The 14,363-nt window shown below is 41.7% G+C and overlaps 1 protein-coding gene across 1 annotated transcript in view; it reads left to right on the top strand.

Annotated features, from left to right (window-relative positions):
• Window positions 1-8,213, top strand: part of LOC134568474 (oocyte zinc finger protein XlCOF7.1-like) — a 51,528-nt gene extending 43,315 nt beyond the window's left edge. The window contains exon 3 of the mRNA XM_063427085.1: window positions 5,948-8,213. Within this exon, the coding sequence (XP_063283155.1) occupies window positions 6,013-7,470 (1,458 nt within the window). The 5' untranslated portion in view covers window positions 5,948-6,012 and the 3' untranslated portion in view covers window positions 7,471-8,213. The remainder of the gene's footprint in view (window positions 1-5,947) is intronic.
• Window positions 8,214-14,363: the final 6,150 nt, after the last annotated feature.

Genomic DNA, 14,363 nt, shown 5'->3' with positions numbered 1-14,363 from the left:
GAGATTTCAAATCCATACATAAAAAACTATATTAAGATATATATATATATATATAATAAAAAAATTCAATTTTATTAATTTCAAAGTCGATGTTAAGTCCTTTTGGAATTAAGGTGCGTAGTTCAAAGATCCATTTGGATTCTTTTAGACTAAGCATCTTTGAAACATCACTTCTCCAGTTTTTAATCAGTTTTTCTATTGCACAAAAATTAAGAAATTTAGGATCCGAGTTATGATGTTGGGAAAAGTGTCTAGACACACTATGATTGGGAAAATTATTTTGAATATTTTAATATAAGATGTTCACTAATTCTTATTTTTAACTGCCGTGATGTCTTCCCAACATACTGAAAACCACAAGAACAACTTAAAAGATAAATAGCATTAGTAGAGTGGCATGTGACTAAATATTTAATATTATATTTCTTATTGGTGACACCCAGATCAGATCAGGGGTTCAGGAATTTTATGGAAGTCATAGTTCTGACCCACCATGCACAGGGTCCCATACCCAAAACAGTTCCAGAGAATTAGGGCTAACGGTCGGTCTCTCTGTCTTGAGTACAAAAGTACATACTTCACATGAACAAAGCCTTTTAAAGTGCATTGGGCAAGGTATATTGCAGGGCTCATAGTCCTGAAGCAAGAGGCTGGCCAGCAGGCCCCTCCAAAAGCCAGTGACCTTTCATCACAGTTAAGTTGCGTGAAAGATGAGTTATGTATTTTACCGTATATACTCGAGTATAAGACGAGTTTTTCAGCACATTTTTTGTGCTGAAAAACACTAACTCGTCTTATACTCGAGTCAGTTGTCTGTATTATGGCAATTTTCATTGCCATAATACAGACATGGACCGGGGGCTGTCAGGAAGCTGTTACTTACCTTCACAGCAGCTCCTGTCAGCTCCCTTCTCTCTTCTCCGGTGCGTACAGCTCCCAGGTCAGCTTCCTCTGCAACTCTCGCGAGAGCCGCGGGGTCAGAGCGTTGCCACGGGTTACCGTGGCAACGCTCCGCGCGGCCGCGAGAGTTGCAGAGGGAGCTGACCTGGGAGCTGCACGCACCGGAGAAGAGAGAAGGGAGCTGACAGGAGCTGCTGTGAAGGTAAGTAACAGCTTCCTGACAGCCCCCTCCTACAGCCCATCCACTGGACCACCAGGGAGTGAGAGCCCCCCTCCCTGGCCAGCTAACAAGCAGGGAGGGGGGACGAAAAAATACAAATATTAATAATAAAACAAAAAATAATTAAAATAATAACAAAAATAATAATACAAATAATAATAAAATTAAAAAAAATAGTTACCTAAAAAAAAATAACATTTAAAAAAAATATTAAAATAATAATTAAATAATAATTAATAAAATGCCCACCCCCCACCAATGCTCTGCACTCATACACACACACTGCACATACACACACTGCACATACACACACTGCACTGCATTCATTATAAACACACTGCATTCATACACACTGCACTCACACACACTGCACTCATATACACACACTGCACTGCATTCATTATAAACACACTGCATTCATACACACTGCACTCACACACACTGCACTCATATACACACACTGCACTGCATTCATTATACACACACTGCATACACACTGCACTCATACACACACACTGCACTCATACACACACTGCACTGCATTCATTATATACACACTGAATTCATACACACACACACTGCACTCATATACACACTGCACTCATATACACACACTGCACTGCATTCATTATACACACACTGCATACACACTGCACTCATATACACACTGCACTGCACTCATATACACACTGCACTCATACACACACTGCACTCATACACACACTGCACTCATACACACACACACTGCACTCATACACATACACACTGCATTCATACACACTGCACTCATACACACACACACACACTGCACTCATACACACACACACACTGCACTCATACACACACACTGCACTCATACACACACACTGCACTCATACACACACACTGCACTCATGCACACACACTGCACTCATGCACACACACTGCACTCATGCACACACACTGCACTCATGCACACACACACTGCACTCATACACACACACACTGCACTCATACACACACACTGCACTCATACACATACACACTGCATTCATACACACTGCACTCATACACACACACACACACTGCACTCACACACACACACACACACACACTGCACTCATACACACACACTGCACTCATACACACACACTGCACTCATACACACACACTGCACTCATGCACACACACTGCACTCATGCACACACACTGCACTCATGCACACACACTGCACTCATACACACACACACTGCACTCATACACACACACACTGCACTCATACACACACACACTGCACTCATACACACACACACTGCACTCCATTCATTATATACACACTGCACTCATACACACTGCATACACACACACAGCATACACACACACAGCACTCACACACACACACTGCATTAATTATATACACACACTGTAAATAAATATTCAGTTAATATAATTTTTTTAGGATCTAATTTTATTTAGAAATGTACCAGTAGCTGCTGCATTTCCCACCCTAGTCTTATACTCGAGTCAATAAGTTTTCCCAGTTTTTTGTGGTAAAATTAGGGGCCTCGGCTTATATTCGGGTCGGCTTATACTCGAGTATATACGGTAATATGTTTTGGACATTTATAACGTGGAAATATTTTCTGTACCTGGCGATAATTAAGTTTACTACGGCCACTTAACCCAATTATCTCCAGGATAGAGAGGAGGGTTTTTACTGTATCTGTGGGAGTGTTTCACATTGTACTGTATGTTGATTGGCTACTGTAAATTGTGTCCCAGTCCTCCACAAGGTCCATGTAGGAGTATCCCTTGCTGGAGGACCTGCATAAAAGGCCAAGCTGTGGCCACCATTAAGTAGATTGTTTAACCCCTTCAAGAAGTCTTGGCTCATGTTTGGGGGATTGGGAGCTATAATTCACTACACCTTCTGCTACACTTGGATTTTGGGAGATTCTGCACGGATATGCTCAGCTAGAGTATAGGAGATCTGTTACATCTGCATTATCGTGGAAAAATTTTAAGGCAACAGATTTCTCGGTAGATCGTTTGTGATTGGTTGTTGGGCCAATAGGGAATGTTTTGAATGTCCCATGGTTAGTCAGAAGCCCGATGAATAGGGATTAGCTGTAGGCACGCTCAGAGCAGATTTAGCACACGTCCATCTAGCTTTGAGGTTGGCTCCACCCCCCATTGTTTATATTCTATATATTGGGTTGATGACTACTATAATCTTTGCTGAAGCTCAGGAGTAGTGGGAGTGTAACGGATCGACGGGCACCCCGACTGGGTACCTCCGTTGAAGGATGCTCCTAGCGCTTCCTGAGGGCTCTAAGCACTCCAGCAGACACCATAACCACCGTAGACTCCTCCAGAGAGCAAGGCAGGAACAAGCTCTTACAAGAGCTTAGTAGTGATTGAGCAAGGGAGTATGACAAGCATAGCAATCCCTTGTAGCAGATTCCAGCAATAAGAGAGAGCACTCCAAATTGAGGGTGAAGTAGAACTGACTGTACTGGCACATACAGCCTCTTTTATTCACATTCTATAAACATAGTACTGCCCACAGGATTTTGAAGAACAACCAATCAACACATTACAACACAGCTAACACTCCCATTCATTACATCAGAAATCCTCCCCTCTGCCTGTGATACAATTATTCCCGCTCATACACAATCTCGACACAATAGACTAAATTATCACAGGCACGAAAATACAGTATTATAAAACATAGCACAGGGACCCCAAAACATGCAATAACCCCATATTGCATGTTTTTGGAAGATACGGTTTAATGCAGATTCCGCAGAACATATACAGGCTATATGAAAATTAATTACTGTTAAATGTGTCCCCTGTTCTGTAGTTTATAACTACTGAACGATGTCTTTGTGCACCAAATACCGGCGAGAAAAGTAAAAACAGTGTCTGTGAGTTAAAATGGCCACCATCCATTGTTCTCACCATGTGCTTATCCATTGTTCTCACCATGTGCCTCTGATACATGAAATGGTGGCCACCTAGTAACTCCACAGTTTGTCTGGTAGTCTATCCAGCCGAACCAACAGATGAAACACATGGGGAACAGTGCAACAAACGAAAGGAATCATAAAAAATATGGACAATAGTCATATTTGTGCACAATCTCCAGTTTTGTCACAGGGCACAAATAGTTTTTCAAATGCCATATATCCCAGGGCCATAGTCAGAAGGTAGGAGGCGGGCAAGCAGCCCCCTCCAAGAACACATGGCGAGGTCTGTCCGCCACATTGAGTTTGAGTGAAGGGCTTCATTTTGTGTGTTTTTGTATTACACAGCCATGTTTACAGTGCTGCCGCCCAACACATGTGTACTACTAATCCCTTCCTGACCACGGACTTCTGCGGCAAATATGAGCCATGGACTTAACTGGACCGGCGATCCCGGTCGGGGGTGACTGCCAGAGAGCCTAGCAGTCCCCCTGCAGCAGCTCCGGCCACCTCGGCCCTCCTATATAATATATACATATTATACATTTCATTTTTCTATTTATTTATATATAAATGTATATGTGTGTGTCTATGTGTATATATACATATATAAGGGGAGCTCAGGATTGGTTTAATGCCACACAACCTCCACAGTTGGGGGGTCATATCGGCAGTAAACTGGGTGCCCTGGTCCGAGAAAATCTCCCAAGGAAACCCCATCCGGGAGAACACTCATCAGGGCATCAGCCACAGTCTCTGCCCGAATATTGCTCAGGGCGACTGCCTCGGGTTTCCGAGTTGTGTAGTCCACGATGGTCAGAATGTACTTCTTCCCAGATGGACTAGGCTTGGCAAGGGGACCTATGATATGATATTGACAGCTACTTTGCTGAACGAATCTTCGATAATGGGTAGGGGATAGAGGGGGGCCCTGCGCCGGTCCCCCCACTTCCCCACTCTCTGGAAGACATCGCAGGTCTGGCAGTACTGCCTCAGATCCTTGGAGATTTTCCTGGGAGATGCGTGCCCAGAAGAAGTTTTGGATGAGCTGAGATGCTGTCCCACTCCTGCCCAAATGCCCTGTCAAGGGGCTACCATGAGCTAGCTTCAGCTGCTCATACCGATACTTCTTGGGCGCCACTTGCTGCTTGGTGGTAGAAGGGGGTGTAGCTGGTTCCTTGGTTACATGTAATTTAATTGTAACATATACTTTGACAGAGTATATCCACGAAAGAGTCTCCCTAGTCCCCCATTCAGTTTAACAGTAAGCCCGCCCAGATGCCTCTGTCTGTGAGATAAGTGAGCACTCGAGGAACAAGACAAAACCACAAAACACCCCAAAATGCATAAAAGTTTGATGGGAACCACCACAAGTATTATATCCCCGATTTCGAGCGCTCAAGTTGTGCAAATATCGCTCAAATCCATGTAATATAGCTGCATCGCCACCAAGGAAAGGAGATGGCCAATCCACTGTGTGGAGTTCCTGTATCAACATAATCTAAGTCTCCCTCTGGCTCATACATCGTAAATGGTCCTCTTGTGCGAGAGGGTCTTTTCTCCGAAAAGTGCTCTCCTTGCTTGTCTGGGAACTGACCAGGCAACATTCTAATTTTTCCCGGTGTTCGTGAGGCATAGTGTCATTTTACATTTTGCCAAGTGAATAAAAGTAAGTGTGTGTACGCAGTTTTTAGATTATAATGGGAATTGGAGCACACAAATATTTTCTAATTTTTAAGGTATTACTTAATCTCCATAATGTTTCATTGTCATATTTCTGATGTTTCACGAAAATCAAGTCAGTTTTTCTAAGTATGGTAAACAATAAATCATTTATAGACAGATTTTCTATAACTCCCAGTACATTTTGTTTCAGATATTTCCAGCAGTAGGAGTTTTTCTAAAGGACAGGACACCAACAGAAATATACTAAGCAAGATTATGAAGAAATCTTTTAATAAAAAGACCAAGGATTCTAACTCTCCAACCTCAAGCAATCTCTCAGAATCTTATATGTCTACAAAGGAGATAGTAAACCTCAACACAAAACCTTTATCATGTTCTGTATGCGGAAAATGTTTTCGCTGGCAGTCAGAAATTGTAATACATCAGAGAACTCACACAGGAGAGAAACCGTTTGCATGTTCTGAATGTGGGAAATGTTTTAGCTGTAACTCTGCTCTAGTTATGCACCAGAGAACTCACACAGGTGAGAAACCTTTCTCGTGTCCTGAATGTGGGAAATGTTTTCGTGATAGCTCAGCTCTAGTTCAACACCAGAGAATTCACACAGGAGAGACACCTTTCTCATGCTCTGAATGTGGGAAATGTTTCAGCATTAGCTCAGGTCTAGTTGTACACCAGAGAATTCACACAGGAGAGACACCCTTCTCATGCTCTGAATGTGGGAAATGTTTTCGTGATAGCTCAGCTCTTGTTCAACACCAGAGATCTCACACAGGAGAGAAACCTTTCTCATGTTCTGAATGTGGGAAATGTTTCAGCATTAGCTCAGGTCTAGTTGTACACCAGAGAATTCACACAGGAGAGAAACCTTTCTCATGTTCTGAATGTGGGAAATGTTTTAGTGATAGCTCAGTTCTAGTTCGACACCGGAGAACTCACACAGGAGAGAAACCTTTCTCATGTTCTGAATGTGGGAAATGTTTTAGTGATAGCTCAGTTCTAGTTCGACACCAGAGAACTCACACAGGAGAGAAACCTTTCTCATGTGCTGAATGTGAGAAATGTTTCCGCCAGTATTCTCAGCTTGTTAAACATCAATTATCTCACACCGGAGAGAAACCTCTCTCATGTTTTGAATGTGGGAAATGTTTTAGCTGTAACTCAGCTCTAGTTGTACACCAGAGAACTCACACAGGAGAGAAACCTTTCTCATGTGCTGAATGTGGGAAATGTTTTAGCTGTAACTCATCTCTAGTTGTACACCAGAGAACTCACACAGGTGAGAAACCTTTCTCATGTGCTGAATGTGGGAAATGTTTTAGCTGTAACTCATCTCTAGTTGTACACCAGAGAACTCACACAGGAGAGAAACCTTTCTCATGTGCTGAATGTGGGAAATGTTTTAGCTGGAACTCTGCTCTAGTTATACACCAGAGAACTCACACAGGTGAGAAACCTTTCTCGTGTCCTGAATGTGGAAAATGTTTCAGCTATAGCTCAGGTCTAGGTCAACACCAGAGAACTCACACAGGAGAGAAACCTTTCTCATGTGCTGAATGTGGGAAATGTTTTTGCCAGTACGCTCAGCTTGTTAAACATCAATTAGCTCACACAGGAGAGAAACATTTCTCATGTACAGAATGGAGAAATAGTTTTGTCAGTAAACCAGAGTTTGTTAAGCATCAGACAACTCACACAGTAGCGTTTTTATAATGTGTTTATGAATTAACATCAGAATTAAACAACTAATACTATGAATTGCTTTATTGCTGACACAAGAAAATATACCTGTGATAGTAGCAATGTATAAATGATGCATTGGTATTGCGATTGTGTTAACTCTACAGAGCCCCTCTTTACTTTCCTCCCCTTTGATATTACTGTTAAATTTGAAAACGTCTGTGCCTTCCATGCACAACTTTTGTTTTCTTTAATGTTTGTTTATTTGTGGTTAGTGTGAGTTATTGCACATATTGAATCTGAATGTTGAAAATATTTTGCCCGTAAAGGAGAGCTTGTTATACTAATTCAACTAATTCACACAGGAGAGAAACCTTTTTCTTTTTCTGAAAGTGGGAAATGTTTTAGCCTGCATGTGCACCTTGTTAGTCATCAGAGAACTCACACCAGAGAGAAATTGTGTGATGTTTTGATTGTTCCAAATGTCATAGTCAACTCTAGTAATATATGAAGCATCTATGTATTAATTTGGGAATAAAATATATTTTACTGTGAACGTGAGACATTCTAAAATCATAATTCGAAGTTTGCTTACGTTTCAGCACCTTGTTATAGCAAAGCCTTTCTCATGCTAACACTATAAATAATAACTGTAACAGTAGCAGTCAGTGTACAAATGATGCATTGGTAATGTGATAACTTGTAAGCATCCCCTGTTAACTGAATGAAAATGTGCAAATTGACATAATGCTGACGTAATTTAGTGCAACTATGTCTATCTATCTGTGCACTTTAATGTGTTTTAAAGAACTACTTGTAATATATATTTGATATAGTATTAGAATTGCTTATTCCCTATTTCTCTGTAATGTTGTATATTAAATGATTTTCCCCGCAGGTGTTGAAGGACAATTCACTAAATGAATAGTCCTTGTTTAAAAAAAAGTATTGTGTGGTACTTCTTTTGGGAACTGTGTGTCCTATTTCGCTTGTTTGGGGATTCCAGTAGCAGTCTTTAACCCCTTAAGACCGCAGCCAAATGTACAAGTTGTGATCCAAACAAAACCTGGCATTTGCGCTATATGTCTGTCCAACCGTAATTCACCTCTTTCATATTAAATGCACTGTGGCGAAACCAACCTCGCCACTGTGAACTGGAGAAGCCTGGTTGCTTGCCTGCTCCCTTTGGACTATGGCCCTGCAGGTTAAACCGTTTATTTTCCATGCAGAAAGGCTTATTTGTGTGATCTGAGTGTCATTCATCTAATAATGTGCGCTCAGATCCCAGCTATCTGGGGATATGTGAAATGTCTGTGTGTTATGTGTAAAAGGTGACTTTATGTATTTTAAAGTGTTTTATGTCTTTTTGCAACCATGTGCTCAATGGAGTCTGCCTCTATCCCTGGATAATTGGATTACTTTCCCCATTGTCTCCAGGATAGAGGCTCTGTAAAACCTATTTGAGCCAGATTGCCATGCTGCCAGCCAGGGCCCAAAACATATTTTTACTAACTTTTGAACCCCTGGTCTGATTCATGCCATTTTGTAATATGTTGTTCCCCTGAATGGATTGATTGTGAATATGTAATTTTTATGTGAATATGATGTATGGTTTTAGAGTTAGGAAAGTTGGGTAGAAAGTATGTTTTAACTGTATGATAAGGGGAGGGATTATGTGGGATGTAACTGATATGTGATTGGTTGTTTTATACCTCCCTGTGGGCGGTCCTGTATTTGAAAAGACTGTAATAAAAACCAGGCTGGGTGTGCCAGCACCTCAGATTCTGCTTGACCCTCAAACCGATGTGTCGTCTCGTTTTTGGGGGGAATTGGATTGTATGCTGACTGCCAGGAGTGTAAGCAGATTGTATGCTTTTCCTGTTCAGCTATTCCAGGGTTCGTGTGTTTTCAGTTCGGGAGTTTGGAGATTTGTGTAGTTTGAAGTTCGGGAGATTGGTGATTGCAGTAGCTGCTGGTCTATGGAAAAGGGGATTATCGCCTAAACGATTTTTATCTTCTTGTGAGCGAAACGGTCCGTTACATGCACCCACACTTATTATATATCATTTTATTCAGGGGAAACAGGGCTTTTGTTTAACATCAAATATTTAGGTATGGAACATAATTTAATTTGAAAAAAATATTAAAAAAATGGGAGAAAGTAAGATGTAACGGACCGTTTCAGCATACAAGAGGATAAAACCCAGTTTAGGCGATAATCCCCTTTCCTCAGAAAGGCACAGCTACTGCAGAACATCAGAACTCACGAACTGGATATAGGTGAATAAGGTAGCACTCCAGCTGGAACCTCACAAATAGCTGCTAGCAGATGAATAGGAAAAGCAGACATCAGCTTACACTCCTAGCAGTCAAATCTCCAACAGCATACAGTGAATCCCCCCAAGAACGAGACAAGGCTCCGTGTTGAAGGTCAAGCAGTGGTCTGAGTGGTCTGGGCACCCAGCCTGGTTTTTATTACATGAGTACACATACAGGCCACACCCAGGGGGAGGCATAAAATAACCAATAACATAGATGTTACCTCCCACACATCCCCTCCCCTTAGTGTGACACTTAATCCCATTATGTGTACAGTTCAAAATATACTTTTACACAACTTTCATAACTTTACAACCATACATCACATTCACATAAAAATACATATCCACAATCAATCCATTCAGGGGAACAACATATTAAAAAATGGCATGAATCCGACCAGGGGTTAAAAAGTTACTAAAAGTATCTTTTGTTCCTTCTGGCTCAAACAGTAAAAGTAAAACATCCCCACAATGCATCCTGGCTTCCTCCCTTCTGCCCTGGAGATAATTGGAGAGGAAATCTAATTATCCAGGACTAGAGGCAGACTCCATTAACCACATGGTTGCAAAACAACATAAAACTCTTTAAAATACATAAAGTCACTTTTTATACATTAAACACAGACATTTAACATATCCCCAGATAGCTCAGGTCTGCGTGCACATTATTAGGTGAATGGCACGCAGACCACACAAATACAGTTTAATTGCCATGGAGCCAAAGTCTTTCCCATAGTCTTTCATTATATGAATAGGCTCCATGGCATAGCTATCTGGGGGGTATCACTGCTCACACAGGGCAAGTACCGAATGGCCCCACTGTATTTAAAGGGCCAGAATGAGTGACATGCACTCTGTTAGGGCCGAATACTGTTTGTAAAGGGCCCAATCTCCCAGGGCCATAGTCCAAAGGCAGCAGGCGGGCAACCAGGCTTCTCCAGTTCTCAGTGGCGAGGTTGGTTTCGTCACATCTCTCCCCCTTTCCAAAAAGACTAACAGGGTACCTGACCTCCTGCCGGTCAGTGCCCTTGTTAGTCCAGCAACCCACCCACAAAGCAGAAACATCAGTACAGCCCACCCACAATAAATGGTTACTACACCTGGGTAGAGGAGAAAGTTGTCCATGTCCAGGTGCCTCACCCCGGCTGTGCAGGGGACTGGTAGGCTGCCTTGGTGGGTTGCTGAGTGGGCAGAGACCAGCGGTACTCTGTCCTGATGCCAGCACTACCACCGGAGTAGTCTGGTTGGAGCCTGGTTGCTGGAGACGGATTGTCTCCCTCTTCGTTGCATAGCTCTGCTGCTGAATGGGGAGACCGGTTGTCTCCCCCTTGGATACATAGTTCTGTCGTGGGGGGGTAGGACCGACCATCCCTACCCCCTGTGTGGTAAGTGCAGAGACCACGGTCCCATCTGCACCGGTGGGGGGCTTACAGTCTCCCCCTGGTACATTAAACTGCCGCTGGGGAGAGGGGGTAACAAGCTCCTCTCCCGATAGAACACTCTGCCCATTAATAATCCCACCGCTGCCACCAATTGTAACGGACCGTTTCAGCATACAAGAGGATAAAACCCAGTTTAGGCGATAATCCCCTTTCCTCAGAAAGGCACAGCTACTGCAGAACATCAGAACTCACAAACTGGATATAGGTGAATAAGGTAGCACTCCAGCTGGAACCTCACAAATAGCTGCTAGCAGATGAATAGGAAAAGCAGACATCAGCTTACACTCCTAGCAGTCAAATCTCCAACAGCATACAGTGAATCCCCCCAAGAACGAGACAAGGCTCCGTGTTGAAGGTCAAGCAGTGGTCTGAGTGGTCTGGGCACCCAGCCTGGTTTTTATTACATGAGTACACATACAGGCCACACCCAGGGGGAGGCATAAAATAACCAATAACATAGATGTTACCTCCCACACATCCCCTCCCCTTAGTGTGACACTTAATCCCATTATGTGTACAGTTCAAAATATACTTTTACACAACTTTCATAACTTTACAACCATACATCACATTCACATAAAAATACATATCCACAATCAATCCATTCAGGGGAACAACATATTAAAAAATGGCATGAATCCGACCAGGGGTTAAAAAGTTACTAAAAGTATCTTTTGTTCCTTCTGGCTCAAACAGTAAAAGTAAAACATCCCCACAATGCATCCTGGCTTCCTCCCTTCTGCCCTGGAGATAATTGGAGAGGAAATCTAATTATCCAGGACTAGAGGCAGACTCCATTAACCACATGGTTGCAAAACAACATAAAACTCTTTAAAATACATAAAGTCACTTTTTATACATTAAACACAGACATTTAACATATCCCCAGATAGCTCAGGTCTGCGTGCACATTATTAGGTGAATGGCACGCAGACCACACAAATACAGTTTAATTGCCATGGAGCCAAAGTCTTTCCCATAGTCTTTCATTATATGAATAGGCTCCATGGCATAGCTATCTGGGGGGTATCACTGCTCACACAGGGCAAGTACCGAATGGCCCCACTGTATTTAAAGGGCCAGAATGAGTGACATGCACTCTGTTAGGGCCGAATACTGTTTGTAAAGGGCCCAATCTCCCAGGGCCATAGTCCAAAGGCAGCAGGCGGGCAACCAGGCTTCTCCAGTTCTCAGTGGCGAGGTTGGTTTCGTCACATAAGAATTTTTAAAATTGTTTTAGTTCTACGTGACATTTTAACTGTGAATGTCAAAATACTGTTTGCTTTTACTGCAATACAATACACACATTTGTATTCAGCGATGTCTCACGTGTAAAACAGTACCCCCTATGTACAGGTTTTATGGTGTTTTGGGAAGTTACAGGGTCAAATATAGCGTGTTACATATTTCAGTTTTTTCACATTGAAATTTGCCAGATTGGTTATGTTGCCTTTGAGACCGTATGGTAGCCCAGGAATAAGAATTACCCCCATGATGGCATACCATTTGCAAAAGTATACAACCCAAGGTATTGCAAATGAAGTATGTCTAGTCTTTTTTAGTAGCCACTTGGTCACAAACACTGGCCAAAGTTAGTGTTAATATTTGAAAATGGAAAAAACTCAATTGAACGCAAATTTTGGACAGTGTTTGTGACTAAGTGGCTACTAAAAAAAACCTGAACATACCCTATTTGCAATACCCTGGGTTGTCTACTATTGCAAATGGTATGCCACCATGGGGATAATTTCCATTCCTGGGCTACCATACGGTCTCAAAGGCAACTTGGCAAATTTTAATGTGAAAAAACTGAAATGCAAACCTTATATTTGACTCTGTAACTTTTGAAAACACCATAAAACCTGTGCATGGGGGGTACTGTTTTACTCGGAAGACTTCGCTGAACACAAATATTAGTGTTTCAAAACAGTAAAACGTATCACAACAATTATATCGTCAGTGTAAGTGCCATTTGTGTGTGAAAAATGCAAAAAATGTCACTGTCATTGACGATATCGTCGTTGTAATATATTTTACTGTTTTGAAACACTAATATTTGTGTTCAGCGAAGTCTTCCGAGTAAAACAGTACCCCCCATGCACAGGTTTTATGGTGTCTTGGAAAGTTACAGGGTTAAATATAGTGCTAGAAAATGTAATTCCCTGAACTTTCGGCCTGGGTTGTCAGGCAGGTCCTGCAAATTGTAATTAATAAAATGACCTAATTATGTAAAATTATTACATAAATATATACGTAGAATTATTATATATATATATATATATATATATATATATATATATATATATATATGTGTGTGTAGAAATACAGAATATCCTTGCACTCACGCTAATGAACTGGTATAAGCCGGGTGCTTGTAATCCAGGGAAAAATACGCTTCTGGTGAATAAGGATCAGCACTCTCAGTCTTTAGAAGATTAAAACTTAGTTTATTGAAAATCCATTTAAAAGATCAGCGTTTCAGTTCCATCTGGAACTTTCATCAGGATCAGGCATACATAACAAGTAAAAATAATGCATTTATATACCTAAAGTATAAGTGAAATTAGCCAAAAATGACTTACCCCTGTGCTCTGAGTAGTGGGAGTGGAACCCCTGGCGTCCACCATCGTTCCGTGCGCATGCGCGGACGTGGCCATGCCCCTACGTGCCGTGATGACGTCACGTGTTGCCGCGGCAACGCTAAAGTCACATGGGGGATGAAGCCAGGACGTGACTAGTAGTGAATTGCGTGTGGATCCGGTTGCTATAGCAACCCGGCTAAATCACGAAACCTATTAAATTAAATAGAAATCCCACATTACAAGTCAAATCATCCTGTAAGAAGAGATAAAAAGGAGATATAAAGGATGGAAGTTCAAAAAGTATATTAATATGAAGTGATACTAATATGTGCTTACAGTGCTTAGGGAAATATACATACTTAATCCATTGGTTAATACCATTATGTTGGCAATTAAAAACTTGCCTTAAAGTGCCAATAACTGCTTTAAAGTGCTAAGACCAGTACTTAAAATTAGATGGATTGGTGACAAACTTGGAAACAAAAAATGAAATTCCCACCGCTTAACCCCTTAAGTACACAGCTTCAAAAGCTTGTCTTACGCTAAATGACACAAGCAATTTTTGCATTTTCTTGCTGTTT

The sequence above is a fragment of the Pelobates fuscus genome, chromosome 7 (assembly GCF_036172605.1).
Source record: "Pelobates fuscus isolate aPelFus1 chromosome 7, aPelFus1.pri, whole genome shotgun sequence".
In the NCBI taxonomy this organism is placed as follows: domain Eukaryota; kingdom Metazoa; phylum Chordata; class Amphibia; order Anura; family Pelobatidae; genus Pelobates; species Pelobates fuscus.
This window is presented reverse-complemented; position numbering and strand designations above follow the sequence as displayed.